The sequence below is a fragment of the Zootoca vivipara genome, chromosome 5 (assembly GCF_965207765.1).
Source record: "Zootoca vivipara chromosome 5, rZooViv2.hap1.1, whole genome shotgun sequence".
In the NCBI taxonomy this organism is placed as follows: domain Eukaryota; kingdom Metazoa; phylum Chordata; class Lepidosauria; order Squamata; family Lacertidae; genus Zootoca; species Zootoca vivipara.
In genome coordinates this window covers 34,117,691-34,145,456 of record NC_142588.1, presented here as the reverse complement: position 1 = coordinate 34,145,456, position 27,766 = coordinate 34,117,691, and the positions used below count along the sequence as shown (strand labels likewise).

The following is a 27,766-nucleotide window of genomic DNA, read 5'->3' as shown; positions in this document are numbered from 1 at the left end:
TGCTCCTCTAAAAGCTATGAAAATTTTATTTTTGGCAGGATGTATTTAGAATAGTTGCACAATATTCAAGGATTATTATTAGTCATTACAGTGTTGCAGTGATACAGTAAGCTTACAAAATCAGGGTCTTTATAGAAAGAGATCAATGGTTTAAAATTTTTAGAGTAGTAGAAACACACAGGCATGTAGGGACCATTCAGATACTTCACTGATACAACAGTGCAATTCTGAAACATTAGGTAGGCTTGCCACTGGAGTTCAATATATGATTTGGATTACACTCATATCTTTGGACCACCTGGTTGTGATGCTGCATTGAATGCTTGCCTTTCAAAATAAAAACAATTTTTATTTGCTGAACCACTACAGTGGAAAGTTCAGAACAGAAAATAAACAGGATATGAGATATTACAAAAATTAAAATCAATATTTTGAATATCATGCTGTTAATTATAGGTAAACATTCCAGAGGCTAGGCCGCTGATCATGTGACGTGTTTCAATGCAGGTGGAAAGGGTCGAAAATAACCTAGTAGCATGGTGATCCACAGCTTTCAAATGTAAGTTTTCATTCTAATGTTGCTATGTTAATTTACATGAACCAGAAAGCAACAATTTGCTTTACTACGAAGATAAAAAAAACTATGACAAATTAAAACCTGTGGAATCATTTGAAAGACGTTGGAAGCAATAGAAAAACTATTTTTAGGGTTTGATTTAGGGTTTGATTTTGAGATTCAATAAAAGTTCTTGGGTCCCACCCCCCAAAACATGTCATCTGTATTCAGGACAAAAATGTCCACATTTTTTCCTTCCAAAGAGTTTGGAGGATTATATTGACCTATGATTTCATTTTCTGTCCGAAGACCTTTCATCAGCTACACTTTTGTCAAAGCAGTTAAGTATACCTAGTTGCTGAAACTTTCCAGGAAGAGTGGTTCAGTGTGTGTTTGTCCTTTGAAAAGTTTTCATATTTTGTGCCATACCTTAGGTGAATAATATTTGGTTATTATTCATCAAGTTGCTAAATGGTTATTCATCAAATGGCACAGTTGCTGATAATGTGTTGAGCTTAAAAATGGCCAAACACACGTGCTTTTCATGCCACAAAGTAAACACCTATAAAATACCTAATGAACACTATTAAAAAACACACACACACACCACCTCAATAACCCTTTGCTTTCTGCTTTTTATTAGCTGAAGCAGCAGCAGGAGGAGGAGGCGGTGGTGGTGGTGGAGGAGGTGGAGGAGAAGAGGGCAAATCAAAAACATGTACAATTTTATAACTGACTTCAATGGCACTAAAAAACCATCAAGGACAGTATTTCTGCTACAGTGGAAGAAATCTAGGAAGATCTTCAGTGAACCTGGGGATTTCTCTGAAACAAAGTAGCATACAGTCCAGTCCTTACTTGTCTGCCATTTCCAGTGGAATCAACAGTGACAGCACCGGGAGGAAACTGGAAAAAAAAAATCATGACGAATGGATGGAATATAATCAGAGATTAATTTGTACAAGTGGATTATGGGTTCATTTCTTGGGTTGCTGTCATCCTCAATTTATACAGAATGTTTTTTATTAAATGAACTAAAGCTGCGAACTGTCAGGATTTTTACACTATTTTCTGTCAATTTCATATAAGCATCTCTACATTGCACACCTTGTAATCCCATAATTAGTAATGGAGAGCAATAGGTTTTATATTATGTTTAGCCCTTTCATCTGGAATTATTTATCTTCTTTTCCCTGTACTGTTACAAATAAAGTTGCAGCAGATGTCATGTTAGTAGCTGTAATTCCATCATCAGATTTGTGCCTATAAACAGACCTATTGCACATGCATATATACACCTTGATCCAGAGATTTTCAATGGGTGCAGGAGCTGTAGTGCAGAGGTGAGCAGTCTTAAGGCCTGCAGGATCTACTTTGCTTATTTTACTAGCATGCCAAGCTTCACCAATCAGAGCCAGATGCAAAATAGTGGTTGAAGAGGGAGGACGAGTGCTCAGAAATAATGACAAGGTACCTCTGTCCACTCTTGTTGCTTCAGAAGCTTAACTTAGGTGTTGCGGACAGGGAGCCTGTTAGTTACTGCTATCAGTTATCTGAGAATCAGACAACCTTGCCAATTTCCCAGAGATCACAACCAGCCTTCAGCCCACTCCAGAGCAGATAGGGGGAAATCCCATCCACAAGAGCTGCCCTATTCTTAAAAGGAGGTAGTAAATCTTTGCCCATTATTTTGCATATGTGGATCTGTTGGATCCACTGAAATGAATGGAAGGTTCATGTACACATGAACTCTGTGTTCTGCTAATCACCTCTCCAGTGTGAGAGCTACTGTGGTGTGGCTCTTTACCACACTGAAAAGATAAAATCTGAAACCTGAGACCACGTTGGTGGAACCCGTGCTGTATATCGTTAATCTTCACACCAGTATTTCCGTTTCCATACCCTTCCCACATAACTTGGCACTTCTCATGATAGCTTTGTGGTACAAAATGAATCGTACGGTAAAAAGTATGTGAGAAGGCAGGCTATCTGTTAACAAATCACACAAACAGAGCAAATTTATCCATCATAACACTAGAACTTGGGGCCATCCAATGATGCTGAATGTTGGGAGATTCAAGATAGACAAGAGAAAGTACAGTACTTTTTTCTCTCAGTGCATATGGAATTCATTTCCCGACAAGGTCCGATGACCATCCACTTAGCTGGAGGATAAGGCTATCAATGGCCAGTAGCCAAGATGTCTATGTTCTGCCTCCCTTGTTGGAGCCATTATGCCTCTGTATACCAGTGGCAGGACCTGCTTGTGGGCTTCTTATAGGCATTTGGTTGGCTACTGTGAGAACAGGCTGTTAGACTAGATGGGCCTTTGCCTGATTTGCCAAGCCTCTTCTGTTCAAATCAGCAAGAGTAGTTTATAAATGGGCATGTGTCTTGAAAGCACCGCCTCCCCCCCAAAAACCCCCAAGTTCAGTCCTTGAATAAGCAATAATTCTCACTCAGTAAACAATGCAAAACCACGGGCATTTGTTTTTGAGCTCACGGGCATTTGTTTTTGAGTTTTCCCTGTTACCAGCATTTCTTTTCAAAAAGCTTCAACCGCATGCAAGTTAAGCTAACAGCTTTAATTCCATGTACATATACAGATGTTGTATATGGAAAACTGTGACCATTACATGGCATTAAGCATCCAATCCATATCTATATATCTTTTCAGAGTACGCTTGATCACTATGGACAAAGGAAATATTTTTTCATTGATAAATCTTTATCTGCTGTGCACTAGGTTACTGAAATCAAAACACAACTGCAACAATTTTTTCAAATGTGTTATGACTATGATCCTCAAATCATTTTAGTATCAGATGTTTCACTAAGCCAGCCATTTTGTTTTTATACGTCCAAATAGTGGCAAATACCTTTGGGGCAGAAATGCAAATAGAGCTGTATAGCACCTGCTTCTATAAACTTCTAAACATGCTGCAAAAATGTTTCCGAAAAGGGTCAAAGCTATACAAAATACAAGAGTAACCCAATGATACAGTGTTTCATTAAAATTTATCATTTGTTCGATTATTGATTATTGGGCCAAATATTTATGCAGACTTTTACAATGCCATAAAAATATATAACTATATTATTTTTCTGTATTAAATATAGATACAAGAAAGAAATACTAAGGTTGCTGTTAATCATATACTTTGTATTAAAACAAAAATCAGCATATTAAATATGTACTGACAATTTTTTACAACTGTACTGGAAAGACCTACAAGAAAAGCTAGACCTCGACAATGGACACTTTATAGTGTCTGAAACAGCAGATATCGTAGTAGGCTCTTCCAAAGCCCTGAGAGACATGTTACACAGATGCAAGCTGATTGTTGCTTATTGGATTTGGCTCCCAACCAAACTTACAAGAAGGCAAAGATTTAACCTTTAAATCCACCTTCTTACCTAAAGAAGCCTTCACACACAGACAGCTACCTTTCTTTGGTATTCAAGGACACACTTAATGATTTATCTTTCTTCTGTGTACATGAATACAAAAAAATATAATTAAATAACATTAAATGTGTGTAGAGATGTTCCAATATTCACTCAAGCTGTTCACCAGGGTAAAAACATGTTCATGAATATATTATGAATATGTTCAATTGGGTTTTTTTTTTAAAAAAAAACTTCTGGTCTTTTATTACCTGGCATATTTAATTGTCTACTGTCAATACGATAAGCACACTACTTTAAATGTAACTGTTCCATGCCCGCCCACCCACCCCAAAAATTAAATGTAAATGTCATGCAAAAATATGCTAACTTCTTTTTAAACCTTATTTCACATTGCTCAGGGACCAAACAATATAGTTATTTTCGAGCATATTATTTATTAGAAGCATATGGTAAAATTGATTTAAGATATGTTGTACTTTGAACAGGGGAGAAAGAACCAGGCTGAAAGGTTGTGTGTTCTCATCTTGTTGCATGCTCAGGATTACATTCTAAAGGAAGATTACTGTTCGTTCACTGCTAAGGGGATCAGAAATCATGGATAATGCTTAAACTGCATGTACCTTTGCCCAAGGCAAGGCATCTCCCTCGTTCATTAAAACAAAATGTGACAGTTAACTTAGTTCCCAGTCTTACGTATCTATCCTTCAGAAATAGCTAGCTATACAAGTGCTCATGCTGGTCTCAAGTTTGATTACCAAAGCTAATCATTCCCTCTAACAGCGAACTTTAATAGCAAACTGACTGCTAACATGATTGGAGTCAAAACAGAAGCGCTGAGGAAGAAGAGGTAGGTATCAGTGACACTGGGTAAGTTCTGAGGAATGCAGAACTACAAAGCAATAAAAGGCCCCAAAATTGCCTCTGCATATTTGTTTGGTGTTTGTTTTTTAAAAAGGTGAACATTAATCAGCTGCTATAAATCTAACCTGTTCATCAGAGAATGCTGGATCTTATCATAGCTTTTGAATCTAAGTGAGCCTGTGAAGAAAATATGTGCTGGATAATTCTTATGCAATTAAAACCATATTTAAAGAAAAGTCGGGTATGAAATTGGAAGCTTGATGTTTATTTACGGATTTTGATGATCCATGAAGTTCCAGATTTCCACATTACATTTCAGAGAAATAAGTCTTGAAAATACTCATCAAATTCTTCTTCCCTGTAAAACAAAAGCAAATGGTATTAAGAAGCACTAGGGGGGGGGCATGCACGCAGTCATTTTCATTTACTCACAAGGACATTTTTCAGTCCAAGGTGTGGTACACGGCAGGGTTTGTGCTGACAAAAACGTTGCACAATTGAGGCCTACTGTTAAGCAAATATATGCTTACAAAAATGCTTACAACTTATGGTGGCATGGCAGAGGTGCTGTACCAATCTTGCAAGTAGATAACACATGTGCAAACAGTAATGCCAGGGTTGTTAGATCATTCTAATGTGTGAAATGGCTGCAACAAAACTGAGAAACCTATGGGAAGATTGAAATCTAAGGGGAATGTTTCCAAAGGCTGGTGCTTCCTGCAGTGAGGCCCAAATTGCATCCTTGCCCACATTTAAAATGTCTTGCTGAACCTCCCAGACACCAATTGCTACCTTCCTTCTAAGGCTGGTGCTGTCTGAAGCAGGTTGCTTCTCCGTGTTATATGATTGGCCCTGGCTGATGGATTTTGACTACGTGATTTGCCCACCACTTTCCCTCTTTTAGGGGCAGAGCAGATTTTATTTTACTATGTCTCCAAATAAGCCTGCAATTTACAGAGGAGTTCTCTTCTTTGTTTCGTTTCTGCTCATAAAGGTTAACTGTAATTGTTACCAATTTGAGAAAAATGACATAATTATATTTATTTTAAATAAGCACCATCGTTTTAAAACAAACAGCTACTCGTCAAAAAACTAACCGCGTTTTCTCTTCTGTTTCTTGTGGCGGACCCTTCCAAAAATCAGCATCTGAGGGACCATCTTGCTCGTCATTATTGACGGAATCTGTGAATGAAAGAGTGATTTAGTATTTAAAATGATTTTAGGAATGTCACATTTTAATCTATGTTTGCAAGCTGCCTAAAGTGGCTGGGGAAACCCAGCAAGATGGGTGGGGTGTAACAACAACAACAACAACAATAAATACAAAGCATTTTCTTTATTAACGAGTCTCATTCACAATCCAATGAAGCTAACATTCTCAATCTATCTTTTGTAAATATTTAAACAGGAGAAGAATTAGGAACAACAGGCTTATGGATACGCTGCAACTATATTTAGCTAGTTTATATTCCAATATCAACATTGTGAATAAGACTGACCAAGCCTTTCCTCTTTAAAATCCATCCCTTTGTAATTGTGGTATACGTTTCTTCCTAAACAGGTAATTTTGGCATGTGATTTTGTGGGCTGCATGAAGGCGTAAGAGGAACAAATATGGTTGCAGATTTAAATGCCTTATGTTTATCACCTCTTTTCCTAATCCCAAGCAAAGTATCATTTTTAAACAAGACAAAAGATGCAATGCAACTAAATACCCAATGTGGTTTGGGTCCCAACAGCCTAGCGGCTGCTGGATTACAAACTGTAATTTTCTGCATTTCCACATGAGCATCAGAATGTACTTTCTTTCCACCTATCAACTCTGCATTGTGTTCAGTGGAATGGAGATTTGAATGTGTATTCAAAATGCAGCCCCAATCCACATCTTTATGCATCTGGCAGCACATACCGTAAGTACTTTTTTTAAATAAAAAAAAAGTTGGAGCATGGCACTTAATGCTTACTTGGGGTAGAAAATCTCCTGGTAACATGAGACTTCTTGCCGGCATTTTACAGAAAGGGCAACATGTGTCTATCTGGGTCACAAGCATTTAGGAGACCAGGCTCCAAAGTGTCTGCCTCTCCTCCACTTTGATTGACATGCTCAGCAGGAAGCTGGCTGCGGTAATGGGCCCACCACTCCTTTAAGCCAAAAATCAAGATTTCACCTGCAATTTAGTTACCTTTGTCAGAATCGTCTGATTCTTCTAAGAATGCCTGATCTGAAAAGAGATATTTTTAGAATTATGTTAGTTACATGTCTAGTTACATATACATATACAAATACAAGGTTAGAAACTCAACATCTACCTAGCAATTCCTGGCATTTGATAAGGCCAGAGAGAAATGCTAAAAAATAATAATTATGGTTTTTACTAGTAAGCCTCAAATACGTAACAAATGCTTTTGGTTAATACCTAAATGTCAGTTTTCAGTAAATTGAGTTTACCATGAAATGTTGCTAAGTGTCCAACATAAACATAGTGACCCAGGATGACATAAAGGCTAGTTCATCGGACAACAGGCTGCTTCCTCCACCAGGCCTCCTGTGCACAAATTCTCCTTCTACCCTCAACCGTAATTTGCAAACCACATGAAACATGGATAATCTTAATTTAGCATCTGAAACCAAGGTTTGGCTTGAAATGTCAGCTTAGAAGCACCCCAGGACAGAGAGATTCACTTTCTTGGGGAACCTTCCCACCTGTAGGAAATAGACCAGGAGTTTTTCCCAGCTTCCCCCTCTCCTCTTCCTCCCATGTTTGTCCTTTCCTCTCACAACTGGATGTGATCTGCAATCCCACAGGCACACAAATCCTCCCGAGTCGAATCGGCTAGCGGTTTTCCAAAACACGAAATGTACATGTAGAGTCAAACATTCAACTATGAATGTTAACATTTTAAAACAACCTTGCTTTAAGCATTAAGATTTCTTTTACCTTTATGACTCTTTCTTTTCTTTGGCTTGTGTCTGTGGGGTGAAGATAATCTTGTTTTCTTTGAAGCTTTGGAGCTTTGTTCTGTGCTTGCTCTCTTTTTCGTTGGTTTGACTTCCTTCCTCCTTTATAAAAGGGAATGGATGTTAAAAGTTCTATCAATGTGTTTATCCAGCAACAAAAATATTACAGAAATATACAGTGGATGGGAAAGGGCTCTTTAGAATTCCTGAACCCTGAAAAAATCAGAAAATTGATGTTTTGAAACTGATCAATTTGAACATAGCATGGATGCTTTTTGTGTAAGAAAAGATATATGCCCTAATAAAAGAGAAAAGGGTTGAGCCAACTCAGCTGATTCCAAAAAAGGGCCACATCTTAGTTGAACATAAATGTGCAGAGTGTAACCTGAATCAAAGCTTAACCCCAGAACTGTGTAATGCTATCAATCAGTTCTTGAACCAGGAAAGTAGACAAAGTGTCAATAAACATGCATACACGTTTCCCCAATCCCTTGAGGGGACTGTATGCATACACAAGCAGACTTCCGTATGTGTTTATTCCTAGCTGGACAAGCAAAGAGGTGCTTCATGGATCTGCTCCCCAATCCAAACAGCTGGGATTTCAGCTTTTGAAAAGCTGAAAACAGTTGCTTGGGAGAGGAAGATACTGTATTTTGCCATGTATAAGATGCCTCCTGTTTACAGGGACTCCAATTTAAGAAAATAGGGGGGAGATTGCCCCATGTATAAGATGACCCACAGTTTCCCACATCATTTAAAGTAAAAAAACCCTAGTCTTATACACGGAAAAGTACGGTAATTTCAGGTTGTGGCAAACATCTGTTGGGGAACTCACGGGAGCAGATCATAGAATTACAGAATTGCAAAACTGGGTGTGACCCCGAGGGTCATCAAGTCCGACCCCCTGCAATGTTTGGAATTACACAAAGGGGAGGAGAGGAAACATAACCCCGCCGGCATAGCATTGTGCATACAACTCAGTATACCCAAACATATATACAAAGACTGTACTTTTGTTACCTGTGGTGAAAGTTTAATTTGTAAGAGCATTCGGGACAAAGCCCTTTAAAAAAAAGAGGAAAAACAGAATTAAATGTAGAGGAATTAAATTATCCCCATAAATTTTACATTTAACGACAATTATCCCCATAAATTCTGCTTTCAGTTTTTGTAAGACTGCCATATCTGGCATGTCACACATGTTGCACACTAATCAAAGGCATCAGCACTAATTCTGCCTTTTAATAAATAAATCGGAAAAGCATTATTAAAAACACTCGGGGTTGTTTTCAACTAAGTTGTGTGTGTATGGAATGAGGTCTGCTCACACAGAGGGAATTTCCTCACTCTCCTCCCATCCGCACTGCCCAAATGTGCTCTGGAGCGTTGCTGGGACCCACAGGACAGGTTTAGGGCACGGGGGGGGGGGGGGGGGAGTCGCACAGGGAGAGGAGAGAGTGGAAAAGTCTCATAGTGAGAGCAGACCTTGTTCCTTGTGTGCATGCCCCACTTAGTGCTACGCTGAATTCCACCCTTGGGCTGCAATCCTATACCCAGTTTCTTGGGGGGTAAGCATAACTGAACTCAATGGAACTTACTCTGTTGTTCAACCAAAGAAATCTTTGGTGGCCTTTGAACACAAGACCAAGACATAATTTAACTACTAGAGGGATGAGCCTAAGCAAAGGGTTGGACTCATTTTCTCCCTGCTCACCTCCTCTTTTGCCGCAGGAGGTGGTTTTCAGCAAAGCCAAACAATCCACATTCTACAGAAATCAGCTGGTTTGGAATGGATCCAGGCTGCACTCCTCTTTTGTGAACTCTGTACTTTTTAAAAAACCCTGTAATGGGGGTTTATAAAAGTCCTAATGTAATTTTCTACCCCAAGTGAACATCAACCGTAATAATTCAGCTGGCCAGATCCATTTATAATTAGCCGACTAAACCACTTTGAGGTTTTTTTAAAATTAAGCAGTATATTGTTAAATAAAAATAAGAATGAAATCTCACTGTTAGGACTCACTTAATTTAACAAGTGCGTTTTTCTTTTCGCCATGCTCAACGTAACCAAAATTCACCTCCCAACTCTTCAAGCCTTCTTTCTCATCACAGTGCTTACTTCCACAGGAAAACTGACCTAGAAAGCAGGCAAAACAGAAAACAGCACTAAATTTATCTCTCCCCAGGTGAGTTGATGACAATTAAGTTAACTGTTAAGGATACTACTACTAGTTTTGCTTAACAAGAGGGCCTTCTCGGTAGTGAAGGCACCCTCCTTGTAGAACATTCTCCCTTCAGATGTCAAGGAAATAAACAACTATCTGACTTTTAGAAGACATCTGAAGGCAGCCCTGTATCGGGAAGTTTCTAATGTTTAATGTTTCAATATGTTTTGATATATGCTATGAGTCGCCTAGAGTGGCTGGGGAAATATTATTATTATTATAACATCATGTGGTATTTACAATGAAGACTAGGTTAGTCTAAATCAGATGCAATCTCCAGCACTTTGCATAGGCAAGGGAAGAAAAATAATATATTGCAAGATCAAGCAAGTGCAATAACACTGTTTCCTTGGTTCTACATGATTATTTGATGGTCCTGGGATGCCATACCCATACATTTTTATGGTCCAAAATCTAAGACATTGAGAAATATGAGTAATATATTGAAATAATTCCATTAGTGCACAATCCTAAACCAGCATGCCCATTTCAAAGGCTGGAGGGGGTTAGAAAGGAACTGTGCCATGGGGGGGGGAGGGGCTGCCCCATGACAGAAGCCCTTGTTATGCCTAGGAAGAAGTTCCCACCAGTGACAAACCCCAAACTGGAACATTATAGAGCATAGGGAGTTGAATCCCCAGGGGGCCTAACCCCTGGGGGAAGAATAGCAAAAAATGGAACCTGCCCTCCCACCTTCTGCTCGGGCCAGTATGAGCCAGTGCGGCTTCAGATGTGGTGGTAGGTGGAGCAGTGGCAGACTGTGGGGTCTCAAATTTCAGTGCAACGCCCCCACCCACCCTGTTTTTCACCCTGCATTCTAAACCATGGTTGCAGCGGTCCTTTGGCGGACCCAAGGCTCCACGCCCAGTGCAACTGAACCAGTTGTGTTGCCCTGAACCCGCTTCTGTGAGAGCTTCCACTCTTGCTTCTCCCTGCCACTTATTACTGGGATGGATACTGGCAGAGCCAGCCCACTGATGAGGCGGGGTGAAGCAGCCACCCCAGGGGGTGGAAACCAAAGAGGTGTTCCCACAGTCACTCAACCCACCCCACTGCCACCAGAGAAGCACCCCAGGCAAGGGAGGCTTTGGTGGGGTCATGGCGGAACCACGTTCCGTTGTCCAGTTTGCCGCTGGTCTCCCCTGCCCCTAGGAGTGGAGAGGGGTGGGTGGCCCAGCTGTGCAGAATGCTTCACCTCTCACCCAGCAGGGTGGTGAGGTTTTGCAAGGGCTTTTCCTTGAGGGGAAGCCCCTTGCAGATCCACGTGCCATTCTCGGCACCACGGGGGTAACAGCTGTGTGCCAACTCATCTCAGGCACTGATATTCCTGATCCGAGTGACTCCTTTGTGCATTTTAAATTATTTTTGTTAGTTCTCCCCAGCTCCCCAACCCCACTTTATACCACATTTTAACCTGTTGAAACATCCCCGAGTTTTCCAAAAGCAGGTTGCCACAGAATCATAGAATTGCAGAGTTGCAGGGCGCACCCGAGGGTCACCTAGTGGAATCTCAGCTAAAACATACTTGACAGCTGGTCATTAAAACAACCTCTGCTTAAAAACCTCCAGTGAAGGAGAGTGTTGTGTTGGAGTGAAGGATATGCTGCAATTCAGAACAAACCATTTAAAAACCCTGACAGGGATGCATAGCTGGACTCTGTACTGTGCATGTCTTTTTTAGGATGCTGAACTTCAGTAACAAAACGGGCACAGCATGTGGCAGCCTTGTTTCAGCATGTCCCACGAATGAAAGCCCAACATCTCATTTGATTTCACTAGCTCTGTTGTGATTCTAAACCCGTGTGTAGTACCAGCGAAATACAGCCTCTCGGAAAATGAAACATCCCTATGCCTAGCGAGTGGTGACTATCTGTATTAATAGGCTCACCTCCAGAACTGTTTTTGAAAGATTAACCTCAGAATGCTCTGCCTAAGCTGCTAACCAATGGATTGACAGTGTCCTCAGATACTTCACTTCTGCTGTGCAAAACCAACCGTAATGCTAAAGCAGGAACCAAAGAGCACAGAATGCTGCTGCTCATTTACTTCTCCAAATGAATTAAGAGACACACAGTCAACCCTGGTTAAAAGAACACTTGAATATTTATACAAACACACATATATACATACAAACAAACAAACGGGAAACATCAGAGTTTGTTTGTTTTTTAATCAATACGGTGTATTTTGTTTTAATTTACACCTACAGCAATCTGATGCCAGCATCAAAACTCTGGCTGATGGCGATGGGTTGGGATTGTAGCCCATGCTTCAAGTCATATGCACAAGGGAGACAAAGGATGTGCCTGATTAATAGGTTGATTTTTAGACACAACAGAGCTCTTATTCTAAGAGGGGAGGAATCAAAATATATTTAAGGACCCTCAAAGGCTTGAGCTGCTGTGGCACAAAACAGCCGTTGGGGAACCTTAGAAGAGGGGATTTAAGTCACTTAAGGGTTAGGCTGATCACTTTGTTTAGTGGTAGGGAGGAATTTTCTCTGACAGCTGATTGGCAAGTATCTCTGGATGCTTCACCCTCAGCCGTACAGTATCTCTTAACTCACTTGCTGGAGTCATTGCGCTCCATCTATGTCCTAGTGGTTTGGTGCAATGTTTCCTGTTTGTGGTTGGTATAACTATTTATTTATTAAATCTGTATGCCACCCTTTATCCGAAGATCACAGGGTGGTTCACAACATAAAAATACAAAATGCAAAAACAAATTACATAGTAAAACAAAAACAAACCAATAACCCCCTCCCACAAACACATTTAAAAGGCCATATGTTTACTCAGCCAAAGACCTGGTTATTGAGAAATGTTTTCACCTGGTGCCTAAAGATAAATAATGAAGGCGAGCCTCCCTGGGGTGAGCATTGCACAAACAGGAAGCCACCACAGAAAAAGCGCTTTCTTATGTTGCTGCCCTCCAGACCTCTCATGGAGGAGGCACATGAATAAGGGCCTTGGATGACGATTGCAGGGTCTAGGTCAGTTCATATGGGGAGAGGTGGTCTTTGAGGTATTGTGGTCCTGAGCTGTCTAAGGATTTAAAGGTGAAAACATCACTTTGAAAAGGGCCCAGAAACTAATTGGCAGCCAGTGCAGTTGGGCCAGGATCGGTGTAATATGCTCAAACTGTCTTGCCCTGGTGAGCAACCTGGGTGCTGAATTCTGCACCAGCCAAAGTTTCCAAACCATCTTCAGAGGCAGCCCTACATATAACGTGCTGCAGTAATCGAACCTAGAGGTTACCAGAGCATAGACAATAGTAGTTATCTGGGGCGTAGCTGAGCCACCAGCTGAAGCTGATGGAAGGCACTCTGCACCACCAAGGCGACCTGAGCCTCAAAGGATCCAGAAGTAGCCCCATGCTGTGTACCTGTCTAACCCCATCAAGAGCAGGCAACCTCCTAGGAACCTCCCATTAACAGTGCATCAGTCTTATCTGGATTGAGCTTCAGTTTGTTGGCTCTCATCCAGTCCATTACTGATGTAAGGCAGTGGTCCAGCACATCCACTGCCACACCTGCAGATAGAAAGGAGGAGGAGATCTGTGTGTCATCAGCATATTGCTCACAACGTACTCCAAACCTCCAGATAGCCCCACTCAGCAGCTTTATGTAAATATTAAACAGCATGGAGGATAAAAACAAACCCTGAAGTAACCCCACATTGAAGGCTCCCCAGGTCTGAAGATGGTTCTTGGTACTTCCCAAGCATCACCATCTGGAAACGACCATCCAAGTAGGACAGGAATCACCACAAAGCAGTGCCACCCACCCTAACTTGGTCAGCCACGCTAGAAGGATACCATTGTCAATGGTATCGAAAGCCACTGAGACGTCAAGGAAAACTGTCCTTCTCCTGACAGAGCTCATCATACAGGGCGACCAAAGCACTTTCTGTGCAAAACCCAGACCTAAACCCTGACTGAAATGGATTTACAAAATCAGTTTCCTCCAAGAACGCCTGGCATCAAAATAACTACAATGAAAACGTTTGATATGAACCTCAACCTGGTTATGGAAGGAAAACACAACTTGTTTCATTAAATGATAGCTAGGAAGCCAAACCAGAATTCAGAAGAAAATGTCATTTTAAAATTAATGTCACTGCTTGTTGTTTTTCTTACATACTGAGGTGGGAGAAGTTTTAAACAGCTTCTACTGCCATGTTGAGATGTATGCAAAATCAGAAGAATGTTTGATTTGAGAATGCTAATAAAATAATATACAAAACGTGTTTTGCAAGAGTAAGTTCTGCAAAACAGATTACACAACTGCATCTAGAAATGCTTACAAAACTGCTGAATGCTTGCGCCCCTTAGTGGTGAACTATATTATTGATCTATGCTAATAGCTGCTGGTAACTGCAGCTGTCTTTGTGAAGACAGCCTGTGGTTTCAGAAATATTGAGAAACAATAAATAAATGCAGAATATATATTAGTGGTCTACTGCATTGCTAGAACAAGAAACTGTCACAAGAAGCTATCCATAGCACAGCTGGGCTTCCTATACATTATTTATTGGAACTTGATCAGATATATTTATATCTTCAAACTGTCTATAAATTACAAAATAAGTATGGTTCCAAGCAGAAGTTCCCACTGGTGAAAATTGCATTCGCCGCTTCCACCAATCTCTCCTCACCCCTGCTGCCCCTATGCCACCACCCACACAGCTCCAGAGGATGGGCCCAACTTAGTTGTGGGGGCACAGGGAGCTGCAGCAGGAAAGGGAAACTGGTGAAAATCACCTCCTCTGCCAGCCAGAGCCTGCATTGATAGGCAGCCATGACAGAAGACTGAATGGGCTGTCAAGGAGTGAGACATACAAAAAAAGTCATGTTGGTATCAACTTGCCCAGTCTGCTTTACTACCTATGGTTGCATTAGCAAATGCTTCTTAAAACAATACATAATAAATTAAATCAAGCTCCTTTCTCAGCTATTCTCCACCCAGATCATTAAAGCACTCTAGAGATGGTAACTGCCATAACAGAAGGATATAAGCTACTTTCATGTTATTGTGTATGTCTTGAAAAAAATAGTCATTATGTGACAATGTAATAAGTAAGAGAGAACAAACAAAAACATCCATTCAAAAAGGCTTGGATCTCAAAGTTCCCTATGTGTGCATAAAGACCAAGGGAGAATCCCCTCCTAGCTGCACCCTTCCACACTAAATCTCATAACGTTACAGAAGGTTTATCAGCTGTCAAACAACAACTGGTGGCAGGGGCTGCAGCAAGAAGCCCCATTCTCTGAACAGAACTCTGCTCATAGAAGTTACAATTCAATCCACAATAAGGAAAGAAAAAAACAACAACTTGCCTTTTCCTGACACAACCTCTTTCTCATGTCTCCATCTAAATCCAAACTGTTAGAAAAACAAAAGACATGCAGTAAGTATTTTGCACTTACACGTTCAGTGCATCCAGTGCAACTGAGATATTCCTCTTATGACTCAGCTATTGCAATTTTATTTTTCTAGTTCACTATCACTGAATTATTATGATATTGAGTTATGTGTTCCACAGACAATGGTAAGAATGGATTTCATAGACTCTGATAACTGCTGGTAGGCAAGAAATAGGAACGATTAAAATATGAATTGATAAGATCCACCCTCGCCTGGAATTGCTTCTGATGTCACTCTAAAGCAGGGGTCCTCGAACTTTTTAAACAGGGGGCCAGTTCATTGTCTCTCAGACACTGTTGGGGGCCGGACTATAGTTTGAAAAAAATATGAACGAATTCCTACACGCACTGCACATATTTTATTTGTAGTGTACAAAAAACAGGCAAAACGATACAATATTTAAAATGAAGAACAATTTTAATCAACATAAACTTGTAAGTATTTCAATGGGAAGTATGGGCCTGCTTTTGGCTAATGAGATGGTTAATATCCAGTTCCATATTTGTTACTGCTAGTTGTAGCAAGTGATGCATGTGTTCATCAGTTAGTCTGGATCTGGTTGGAGATTTCAGAAGTTTCATTCGGGAAAAAGCCTGTTCACAGACACAGGTGCTGCCAAAGATGGTTGCACTCCAATGCTAGTTAGTGGGGCGTGTTTCCACATTGCATGTTTGGGGATAAGCTGTTTAATGCAACATCTGTGCATAAAAATACGTGCAACCCTTGCCCTTCATTACGGTCACTATTAGATCCTGCATTTCCATGCACTGAAAAGATGGCTGGGCTATCATTCACTTTGCATTCAGAAGGCTGACAGCTGCTCGTTGGGCAAAAATTCAATGCGTGCTGCGTTTGCATGCATGGATGTGCAGTGTCATGCAAAGAGCTGCACCTGTCACATTTCTGCCTGTTCTGCAGCAGTTAAAAGATAAAGCCTCCCAAGGGAGGGGAGAGATGAGCCTCCAGGTGACTGAACTATTGTTGTCCATGGGAGGCAAGTTCTTTAAATAATGGAGATTGGAATCATCAATAAGTGACACTTCCAGATATTTCTTCAGGAGTATCACAGACTACTCAAAGCAAAGCGGAACAATCCTATACATGTCTACTCATAAGAAAATCCCACTGAATTCAGTGAGGCTTCTTCCCAGATAAGTATTGGAGCTTTCAGAGTCTCATTTGAAGGCTGCAATCCTACAGGCACTTACTCAGCAATGGGACTTACTTCCGAGTAGACATGCTTAGGATCCCCATATCTGGGCCATGCCTTTATTAGGACCACACTGAAATGTGGGGCAATCCTGCATCATCCAGACTTTTCCTCATGTGGATGTCCTCCCACTCCCCCGCTACCACCCACCTCTGCTGGGCAAGGTGCAACTTACTGTGCAGAGGTGCGGGGAGCATGCAGCTCCTCGGTGCACAGGCAGCGGCGCGGGCGCCCAAGAGCCTCCCTTGCGCCAGGTTGGGCCCATCAGAAAATCGGAGGCACAGGCAGGAGCCCTGCAGATGCCGCCCAGTTAGGTGTGTGCAGGCAGCCGGGGAGACTGTGTGGCGCCTCTATAAGCTGTCTATAAGAGCCCTCCCTGCCTGCTTGCCCTTTCCTTTGCCCGCGCCGCTGGACACAGTTGTGTACAAGCCAGGGGGCCTCCGAAGCCATGCCACCGCATCCGTCCTTGCGTCGGCTGCCTCATCCGGGAGTCTGCCACCGTTAGACAGCAGCGGGTTCTGCAGTTGGTGGGTGGGCCAGGTTCAGGACTCTGGAAGGCAGGATCCGGCCCGCGGAACGTAGTTTGAGGACCCCTGCTCTAAAGGTTGCTCTTCCTCCACTTTATAAGTTCAAAGTGTTTACTTTAATCCAACTTTCTGTACTTCCTCTGTACCATTTAAATTTTCTCCTTAAAGGATACATGAAAAACATGGGAGCTCTTGCAGCAAGTTGTAGAATAACCTTTTATTTGTTCAGAAGACACTGTCCATCCTGATTCTTGACCCAAACACAAGGCCATTCCAACTTTTCCATAATGTCTTATCACAGAAGTAAACAACTTGTTCATGGTCCCAGGAGCAGAGCAGGTAGTGAGGTGATCATGAGCTTCAGGGGTGCCAGTGAAATACCCAGCTAGATACACGACACTACCTGGAAGCAGGGGAAACCTGTGAAGGTGACTGCTGGGATCAAGGCCTATCTGACTGTCTCTAACTCCTACAGGAACCCCAGACTCCTTTGTATGACTAGTCATGTCAGATCTGCACCTGCAAGCCTCTCCAGAACCAGAGAAACAGACAATGACAAATATAGATGATATGAATTGTATGTGCAGGTAGGGGACAGAGAGGTGAAAAGAGCACTCTGGGGAAGTAATACAGAATATATGCATTCCTGGGGTCAACCACCTCTTCGCCCTGCCGTCCCCTCACACAATACCCCATTTAAAAAGCCCTGTGTAATAAATAAGACTACGATGTGTACTTTCATTCAAGGGCATTCCCTCTCCAAAAAACCCTGCTTTGAAAAGTAAGAAAGACTGCAAACAACACTGTACAGAACAGCTGGTAGTTCCAATTTGCTGATCTAGATCCAACATACTGGCCACCTAGCTATACTCCCTTTTTATCGGCAAATGACAAGGAATAGACAAAGCACTGTTATGCATAATAGTCTTATGCAGGCATCCCCAAACTGCGGCCCTCCAGATGTTTTGGCCTACAACTCCCATGATCCCTAGCTAACAGGACCAGTGGTCAGGGAAGATGGGAATTGTAGTCCAAAACATCTGGAGGGCCGAAGTTTGGGGATGCCTGGTCTTATGTGTACTTTTGTCTGTGCCAAAGACCTGTTCAGCCTCTGCATTTTCAGCAAGGTGCAAGCAGGTAAAAAGTGTAACCCACAGCAAGAGCCATTGTGGGTAGTAGTCACTGATAGCATTTGCCACATGAATTTATCTATTCCTGTTTTAAAGCCATCCAAATTGGTGGCTATCACTACAGCTTGTAAGAGTGGATTCCATAGTGTATCTCTGCACTGTGTGAAGAAGTAATTTCTTTTGTCTGTTCTGAATCTTGAAACATTCAGCTTCATAGGATGTCCATGAGTTCTAATACTATAAAGCAGCCAGTCACCTCCATGAGAACCTGCATTCTCATGTGTTCACACTAGGCTATACTTTGGCTTATGATTACATGCAAACCAGGACATTCTCTCTACAGTACCTATTATCGGCCACAGGTGTTAAGATACTGACTACGTTTCTACCTATAGTCTGCAATAGCATACATTGCCTTAAGAGAGATTACATTCACTTGGATGAACATAGGCAGCCCCCGAGTTATAAAATTTGTCCAGCATGTACCTTGTTCTCTTTGTATTTAGTCAGATCTGCTATGCAGTACTCCTTGAATAATTTATCATAGTATTTCTTGCTAAGCCTCTTCTCCCTGAAAGACGGAGACATTATTATGGGTTAGTTGGTTAGACAACGCAAATGTAGGCAAAAGACAGAAGTTTTTTTCTATCTTTTTATCTTATTAGGAAGGCAGGAATACTAGTAAGGTAGTTTTATAAATGTACTAGCTGTCACAGAAAATTAAAGAAAAAGCACAACTCAATCGCCTTTTCTTTTTATACTTTAACATCCTATGCATTTATGCAGGAACCCCCCCCCCCGGGTGTTTAAATAGGGATAGTGAATATAGAGGTGTAGAGAATTGGTGGGCCGGTTGGACAACTCCCATCAGTCCTGGCTAGCATGATAAGGGATAGCCAATGGTAAAGAATGATAGGAGCTACAGCCCAACAACATCTAGTGAGCCACAATTTCTGCACATCTGGTGTATAGAATTGCAGCCTAACACACAGCTGAGAAACAGCTTTGAAGATGCCTTGTTTTGTAGCATTAAAAACAAATCACTAGGTTGCTTTTAATTGGCAACGCACAATAATTCCCACTCACTTGCACCATGAGTGTATTAGCCACAAAGGTGTACAATTAGACTCCTTAAATTTATCAAGCCATTTTACATAAAAAGACTATGTATAAATTAACATATTTATACAAGAGAGAAATAAATTACCAATTCATGTCAGCTTCATCTTCCTCTCTCCACAAGAATCTGTGGTTTTCTCTTATAATGTCAAGGTCAGTCTTGTCATTTTCTCTGTTTAAAAAAATATCAATCAGTTATCAAATATTATATATATATATATATATATATATATATATATATATATATGTATCATCTCTCTTCATTTGTTGCATTTCCTTTCAGAATCTCTAACACATTCAGTTTTATTTTATAGCTCACTTTTCCAGAAAAATCTGTGTCCAAAGTGGCACATAATGCATAAAAAATACACAACAAGCAATGTTTGTCCCTGCCCTTATGCAGCATTTGAAAGGGTGGAACACTTTGCAATTCAGCAAGGAGGAGATGGAGGCAGGAAAGACATAAGCAACCATCCACAACTCCTGTTCCTGAGCCAAGGGGAAGGTAGCTTTGGCTGGCTGTAAAATGCCTGAAGTCTGCCTCCCAACTGAGTTGGGAAAAACATGGCATCCATCCATCCTGCCACTCTTCTGTGCAGGGCTCACTGGAGACCACTCAAGACCAAATGAGATGTTCTGCCTTCATCTTACATGGCTTTAGGATGGGATCCCCCCCCCCAACCTACTCTGCACTATATCACTACTTTGCTTTCCCCCAACACAAACAACAGCAAGGGATGGATGCAAGTAAACTGTAACATGTGAAGCACTCCTGAATTATCCAGAGTTTACTTCCGCATGGCCCACTCCTATTTCCTCAAAAGTACGCCCTCAGTGATTTCACTTTAACTTGCTCTCTATTATTTATGCATAAGATTACAGACTTGGTAACTTCTGAAAGCAGACAGACTTCTGTAATTATTTTGTACTCACCCTGAACGTTTGAAATCTTCTTTCTTGCCACCGTAATACAAAATATAGTCATTCACCATTTTCTTATGTCTTGCATACTGACAAAAATTAAGGAATTTGCAAACAGCATTTTCCCACTTCCCAAATAAGAAATAATATAATTGGAAATCTATCATTCCTTTGCTGAAATAACTTCACCTACACCTAGCAAATTTGGAAATGGCTCACAGGGCATATGAAGGACTAATTAAGGAACAGGACAAAGATTTCTGCAAGAGAAAAGTTGGGAAAACTGGCAAATCTAGTGACAAAAAATTACCATTCCAAAAGAAAATCTACACCGGAAGGTTCCACTTTGGACCATTTCATACAAGTGCCAACCACAGTGCATTTGGCAAAATTAGCACTATGACCACATGATGTGGTCCTGAACAAGGAAAATACTAATAATAAGGTAATTCCCAATATAATATAATGTCTTATAAAATTTTTTGACACAGGCTTTTTCTGTGCTGGTTATTTTTAAGCAATGACAACTGAATAAATACAGGCAAGTACTGTAACTGCAGGGATGGGGGCAGAATATTCAGTTATTTTAGAATTGTTCCAGAACTGGTTGCATAAAAGACGTCTAGAAGTGTTGCTTCCTTTGTCAATAAAGCAACAGGCTTTCAGCCATGCGATCATGCTATCATAAATCATTTATCAAGCTTCCAACTTACACAGCACATATACAAATATAGACAGAGAGCTCTGCCCCTAGGATATAGGACTAAATATTACAAGACAAGGCATAGACAGTTGAACTTTGTACACTATTACTGACACAGGCCTAATATACATTAAGTTGAACTAAGGATACCCCGCTCCATGTAAATAGAGAAAGCAATCCACTCATCAGCTGGATTCATGACAGACAAGGAATGCTGCCCCCCCCCCACCAAAATGAGGTAAAGCAAAACAATGGAATATGCTTACCGAGCAAAAGACACAAACTATTCAACTATTAACACCGCATTTCATTGAAAAGGTATCAGGAGCGAATTGGTCACTGCCTGTATATTATTGACTAGAATCCAGCTTTGGAGTCATACCTCTCTTCCACCCACACGTTTGTTGTCTTAAAGACAGCAAGAACAGTAGGAGGAGAGTCCAAGTGAGTTATCCTAATAATCAATTGAGGAAGGCTCTAAATCAGACTCAGTAGCATTTGGGGTGGTGGTGTAGTGGCATTGCTCACCTGGTTCCACAATGCAAAGTGTGGCTGTGGGCATAATGGCATCAGAGTGGCTCCACCACTGCCCACACTGAACTCTCCTCCTGGCAACTGGCAGAGATACTCACTGTTTAGAGGCCAGGTAAGCAATGCCAACCCACCTGCCCTACCAACTGCAACTGGTTAGAGTACTGTTCAACTTGCTGCAGTAGCTACACCTGCTGAATTCTCCTTGTAACAGGAAAAGGGCACTGATGCTCACTAGGAGGAGCTGCAATCCATTTGCTTCCTCTTTTGCTCTCTCCAACAGCCTTCAGTCACCTTCCTGGAGAAGAAAAGCAGCACACCTATACTACTAAAGAGCTCAATCTCACTCAATGACTCCCTCCCAGATCATCATATTATCAGTTCTGCTCCTGATCGTACTGAAGGAGTGGTAGGTGGACCGGTTGTGTCAAGTCAAGTTGGTGTTTCTGTTGGGAGTTCAGAAGGAATAAATTGTTCTAGCAAGTGGCATGGGCAAGGGCCCTGATTGGCAGGTGGTAGCAATGACATCCATACTGTGCCACAAGAGTGCTTCCTAGAAAAACTTACATATAACCAATATCATATATGTGGCAAATTTAATGTCTAGTACTTAACTTTGTTCAGCGAAAATTCCTCTCTTAGATCATGAGAAACGAAATTCTACTCCCTATCCCTAAGGAAGTAACCTCTCAAACAAAGGTCTCTTTCATGAAGTTTACTCCTCTTCTCAAAACTGTTTCTTCATCAACGCAAATCTGTTTCTTCATCAACACAAATTTAAAGGATACAGCATCCAATGCTAGGAAATGAAATCTTTGATTTCTTGCTTCTTCTCTGGTAAAAACAACAACATTATTCTAGTTGTCTACATGCCAAGTGCTTAATGCTGTTCTGAAAACATTCCACAAGTATGGCAATGTACCTGTCCCATTCATCTGTCGCCACCTGTCTGTGGGCCACCTTGCTCTGTTTTTCTTTCTGGAAGGGCTTTTTGAGTAATGCATCTTCATTCCTTATCATGCAGGAGGGAAAATACACAGAATTGGTTATTAGAATAAAATACGTATAAAAAGAGCAGCAACTTAGTGTTAAAGGAAAAGCTTACCCCCTGTCAATAATTAGTTCGACCACTTGGAGAAGGGATGGGAGGTAGGAGGTTGGTCTACACCACCACTCATTCGCCCCCACCCCACCCCCCATGGCATAGAGCAGGGCCAGCAACTCCCACTGCTACAGCATGAGCTTCCTCCACACTCCTCTCTTGCTTCTGGATTAGCAATTGGAAGGCCAATGAATCATTCTCAGCTGTCAGGATTGACCCTGGATTTTCCAGGCACTGATCTCTAACTTATTGGGTAAAGGAAACTGTGTTGGCCATGAGAAAAACCCGAAGGTCCACATTCCTAAATAACAGTAAGTAGTACTCAGACACCTGGGACCAGGAACAAGGGCTTAGATTGGAACATGCAGCTTTCATATGGGTTTAAACTCAGGCATCCCCAAACTGTGGCCCCCCAGATGTTTGGTCTACAACTCCCATGATCCCTAGCTAACAGGACCACTGGGGTCAGGGAAGATGGGAATTGTAATCCAAAACATCTGGAGGGCCGAAGTTTGGGGATGCCTGGTTTAAACTCCAGCAACTCTCGATATTTAGCACAATGTGTTAGTTCTCCATAGGAATCGCTCCTAAAGGACTCCCATGCAAAGAAAGCTCACTAAGGTTTCTTTTCTGCAAATCGAATTGCATCCCTATCTTATCATCTGAGCTTACAAGAGTTAACTAGGAAACTACTTTCTTATTTTCAAGTTTAATGTCTGTCACTTCTTTACATCTACATGTTTACAACTCTTCTGATACTCTGAGCAGCTGGTAGAGATGAAAGATCTATCCCTGGAATGCAACTCAATGAGTTGCTTAGCTGCCTTTGTGCATGTCTTCTAAACAGGGAAGCTCGTTCTTTCTCCAATACATTTATACAGCTGAGACAGGAAGTCTGGCACTCTATGCAATGCGCTGTGTCATCTATGGTTAGGCCAGCCCAGTGTGCAGAAAATGCTGCACTAGAACTGACATTCAGCCAAGGCTGGGGCAAGGAAGTTATGAGTGTGGACTATTACACATCCAAACAGCAATATTATTTGATCTACTCTCCTGAAGTTATGTAGACAGCCCCAGCTGGTTTTGGTGGTGTTGTTTTTGCTCTTGGATGCTGTCTTCAGCACAGGCAGCTAACCATTAGGTTAATAAATAACCCACATAAATTATTTAGGCATGTTTAGGGGTTTACTCCCAGGTAAGTGTGCATAGGAGTGCACCCTTAGTTGCCACAAAAAGGAGTAATAGGATATAATAATCAAGCAGCAAGAGCACTCCATTCCCTTCCAGCAGGTGTCTTATTCTTTCATAGCCTGCTGCCACCTGTCTTTGACTGCTTTGATCTCTCGTTCAGTAGCTTGATTAATCGTGCTGAGATGTGGCAGAGGGAAAGTCAAACTAAACGACCAACTAGGCCTCAGTGCTGTTCTTGTAGAGATGAAGCACAGAACTGCAAAAAATAAGATGGCACAGAGCCACTAGATGGGCACAGCAGTTCTCCCCTACCCCACTACTCATTGGAGACAGCACTCTCTGTCAAGCCTGAGAGAAAGAAGACAAAGGAGTCTGTCATTTACACTCCTAGGAAGGACCTATAATACCACTAGTGAAAGGCATTACCTATTTTTCTGCTGGTCCGGTTTCTCTCCGGTTTCATCATCACTAAAATCAGAGTCATATCCTCCATGGCCAAGGATCTGGGAGGGAAATTACAAGACACAGAATCTAGTAAATTTAAGGATTACAAGACACTGATTTAAAAGAGATTTGCCATCATTTCCCACTAAGTTTAAAGGAACAAGAAGCATGTTTTGATAGCAGATCCAAACTACTTATTGGCTTCATAAACAGAAAGAAGATGAGAGGAAGTAAACAGATTTCTACATGTCCCCTCTGCTTAGAAACCCCCCCCCCATAAGAACAGCCCTTCGTAAATTGTCTCCGACTCCAGAGACCACTGAAAAGGACTTTCGCAACAGCAGCAGCCACACATCCTTGCATGTCTCTTCCAATGAACTTTCACTGCAGGAGCATATAAGAGATGATGTGGGAATGTTGCAACTTCCCTCTCACCTAGGAGCAGAAGATGCAAAGAGGCACTCGGCACACATATGGTATATTCACCAATACGTCAGAGGATCCTAGTACCATTTACATGTTATTGCCCATCTTTCAGTGGCCAGCCCATCTTTGACTTTCTCAGGTCTTTGCACAACACCCTGCCAGCACCATGAAATAACCAGGAGTAGCTAACATGGTGCCTTCCAGAGGCTGATGGACTACAACTCCCATAATTCCTGACTACTGGCTATGCTATAGTTTTAGAGTGGAATCCAAAAGTATCTGGAAGGTACAACATTGGCTACTCATGCCCTGACTGACAGGTCCTAACACCTTTTCAACCAGGTCCTCCAAGTAAACACTACAATGAACTAGAAGATTCTACTTCTGTCTTATCTAGGAAATGATTCAGAGATGATGGAACAAGGCAACCCCATAAGCCAAGCACTGAAGCATCTTGGACTGGTTCACGGAGTCCTATTTCCAGTTTTTCTCTTCACACAATCAGCAACAGTGGCTCTCCAGTGAAACATATGTCCATGATTATAAATTTACAGGAAAAAATGTTTCAGCATGAAAATTTGGAATTTATTAACTACAATGGATCCATAATGTTCTTTTAAAGGTTGCATAATACTTCTTCCTTACACACAATGCACACCAGCATTCGGTCTCAATTTAGAAGAAAGTGAACTTTTCCCATTCAGTAAGTCACTCTCTAATATCTAAATTGCACGTCTGGTTTAGAAAACGCCATACACTGATCAAAGAGCAGTAAAAGGATATAATGATCCCCAACTTTCATCTAGGCTTATGAGTAAAAAGGAGGGATTCTAATCTGTAATTGTGAGACAGCACAAAATCAAGGTGTGATAACTATTCCACATGAAAAAGGATGGCATGCAAGAGTGCAATCTTATCTACGCGGCATCACCAGAGTAACTAGGACAGACACTGCAGTAATACCTTGCAATACCTTTCTGCTCTAAAAGGTCAGAGTTCAAATCCCTACTCTGGTATGAAGCCCACTGTCTGACCTTGGGCCATTCAGCCTAACCTACCTCACAGGGTTGTTATGATGTTAAACTGAAAGCAAGAGAGGCATGTACTCCACCTTGAACTCATCGGAAGAAAGGTGGGTTATAAATGCAGTAATACCGGTAAATAAATAAAACCTCTGGCAGTGTCAGCTTGTCTCTGTTGTCATTCTTTATCTGCAGCTCTAGGAATTAACATGTTCTTGCAGTTTAGTGCAGATTATTCTTAAAAACAACTGCATGTTTTTCTATAGTATTCTATAGTATACAAGATATACTGTATACAAATGGTAACAAGACTAGAATAGGTTTGCGATTGAGGTAAGGCACATTGAATATCTCACCCTTTAACATTTTTCAGTGACAATGTGTTTAGCGCAGTGTTTCAAAGTGGCAAAAAAAGAATGTTTTTCCATCCTTTCAAAATATGTATATGGATGAAACAGTTCTTCTAATCTGCAGTAGCAGTTGTGAATACTGAATCAGAGGAAAATAGTTATTTAGGATTAAAATGGAGTACAAACGTATCATCATACGTGTATGTATTTAACTGGCCTGGGATCACTAGATGAAGAACAGTATGTAAATAATCTTTTTTTAAAAAAACAACCCCAAAAGCAAGCATGTTTACATAACATTTATGCTAATTAGTGAGGCTGATCAGGGGTGGAAAGCCTGTGGCACCCCAGCTGCTCTTGGACTCCCATCAGCCACAGCCAGCATGCCCAAAAGCCAGGGATGGGGGTGTGTGTGTCATAGTTTACAACATCTGGAGGGTCCTTTCAGTTCTCCCTCTCCGCTGTACCATTTCCCTGTGCGTGACCTCATCTGTGAGCAGCAGCAAAATATTACACTGCAAATGTTGCTGAAGCAGTACAGAAAACAAGATTAGAGCCATTTTAAAATAAAGTCAGATTCTTTTTTTGCATTTGCATTTTGCCCTTCTTTCAAGAAGCTGGCTGGGAGGCACCCACGACTTTATTCCCAAATTAAACTTCGTGAGATAAGACTGAGGAGAAATAAGTTACTTTTCCACGGAATTAAATTTCAGGCCTCCTCGGTCCAAGTGTTACCCTGTGCCATCAACCCACACCATATCTATTGCTAGCCAGCACAGAATTTACCCTATATATATACTGTGTTTTTAAAAACAAAACATAAAAACGTTTACGTGGTAAGCCTCTGACATTGAAACCTTAAATGCAGGGAGTGTGTGGACATATACATGCAAGCTTTGTGGTCCAAACTGCCTTAAGAGATGTGGTTCCCTGAACTGGCGAAGCTGACAGGAAAAATCCAAAGCCATGTTTGAAAGATTACTGTAAGCAATTAACAGCACTAGCAGGGCTGTCCGAAGACTTGTAATGAGAAATTTTCTACCCTTCTATATTTATTTAAACTTTGAGTTATTTTGTAATGAGTGCAATTAGAATTTTCATTTTTGCTGCCAGACCCGCAGCGAGCGCCTTCCCAGTCGGTCACTGAGGCGACGGGCTCCGGCCCTACGTTTCCTTCTCCCTCCCCCGGGACGAGGGGCTCCTACTCACCGCATTCGAGAGCTTCATCTCCGGCGGCTGCCCCGGCTTCCAGCCCGTTCGCTTTGCCTGGGAGGAAGAAGCGAGGCTCGGCTTAGGCCTCTCCTCCCGCGGAGGAGTCCCTCAGAGACAAGGGCCCCGTCGGAAACCGCGTCCGCAGCCCCAGGGGGCCGGGCGGAGAAAGGGCCGCGCTGGGCGGCGACTCCCCGGGGCCGGATCCTTGTCCGCATGAAGGTAAAGCTCGCTCGCTCGCTCGCTCTCCCGCGCTGACTTGGGAGCGCAAGCAGAAGGACGGGCCTGCAAATCTCCGCCCGCCCTAGCTGAGGGGGAAGGCCGGCTACCTTCTCGCCGAGCAGAGCGCCTCCCTTGCGTTCCTGCGGGAAGGCGCCATGTGGTATGAGGCGCCCCCAGGTGTGGTGGTCCATCATCATAAGCATGCCTCTTCTAAGATTATGC

The 27,766-nt window shown here is 41.8% G+C and overlaps 2 protein-coding genes across 4 annotated transcripts in view; one reads left to right on the top strand and one right to left on the bottom strand.

Moving 5' to 3' along the window:
* Positions 1 to 8: 8 nt before the first annotated feature.
* LOC118096259 (protein FRA10AC1 homolog) lies at positions 9 to 27,441 on the bottom strand. 2 transcript variants are annotated; one of them, XM_035137826.3, is made up of 15 exons: positions 27,323 to 27,441; positions 24,298 to 24,374; positions 22,501 to 22,590; positions 22,367 to 22,412; positions 20,357 to 20,433; positions 19,512 to 19,595; positions 18,791 to 18,875; positions 15,350 to 15,395; positions 9,811 to 9,924; positions 8,808 to 8,850; positions 7,768 to 7,889; positions 7,012 to 7,050; positions 5,926 to 6,010; positions 5,101 to 5,186; positions 9 to 1,462 (listed from the first exon to the last, which is right to left on the bottom strand). In XM_035137826.3, the coding sequence occupies exons 1-14, from the start codon at positions 27,338 to 27,340 to the stop codon at positions 5,144 to 5,146; spliced, it is 969 nt and encodes a 322-aa protein (XP_034993717.3). In that variant the 5' UTR covers positions 27,341 to 27,441; the 3' UTR covers positions 9 to 1,462; positions 5,101 to 5,143. The 2 variants fall into 2 exon arrangements, with proteins under 2 accessions (XP_034993717.3, XP_034993716.3); XM_035137825.3 differs by lacking the exon at positions 9 to 1,462 and having other exon boundaries at positions 5,073 to 5,186.
* The window catches only part of LGI1 (leucine rich glioma inactivated 1), a 30,016-nt gene continuing 29,682 nt past the window's right edge, over positions 27,433 to 27,766 (top strand). The window contains exon 1 of one of the 2 annotated variants that reach the window (XM_088670345.1): positions 27,433 to 27,544. The gene's annotated coding sequence lies outside the window, so the exon portion shown is untranslated. The remainder of the gene's footprint in view (positions 27,545 to 27,766) is intronic. The other variant, XM_088670346.1, reaches the window with a different exon arrangement.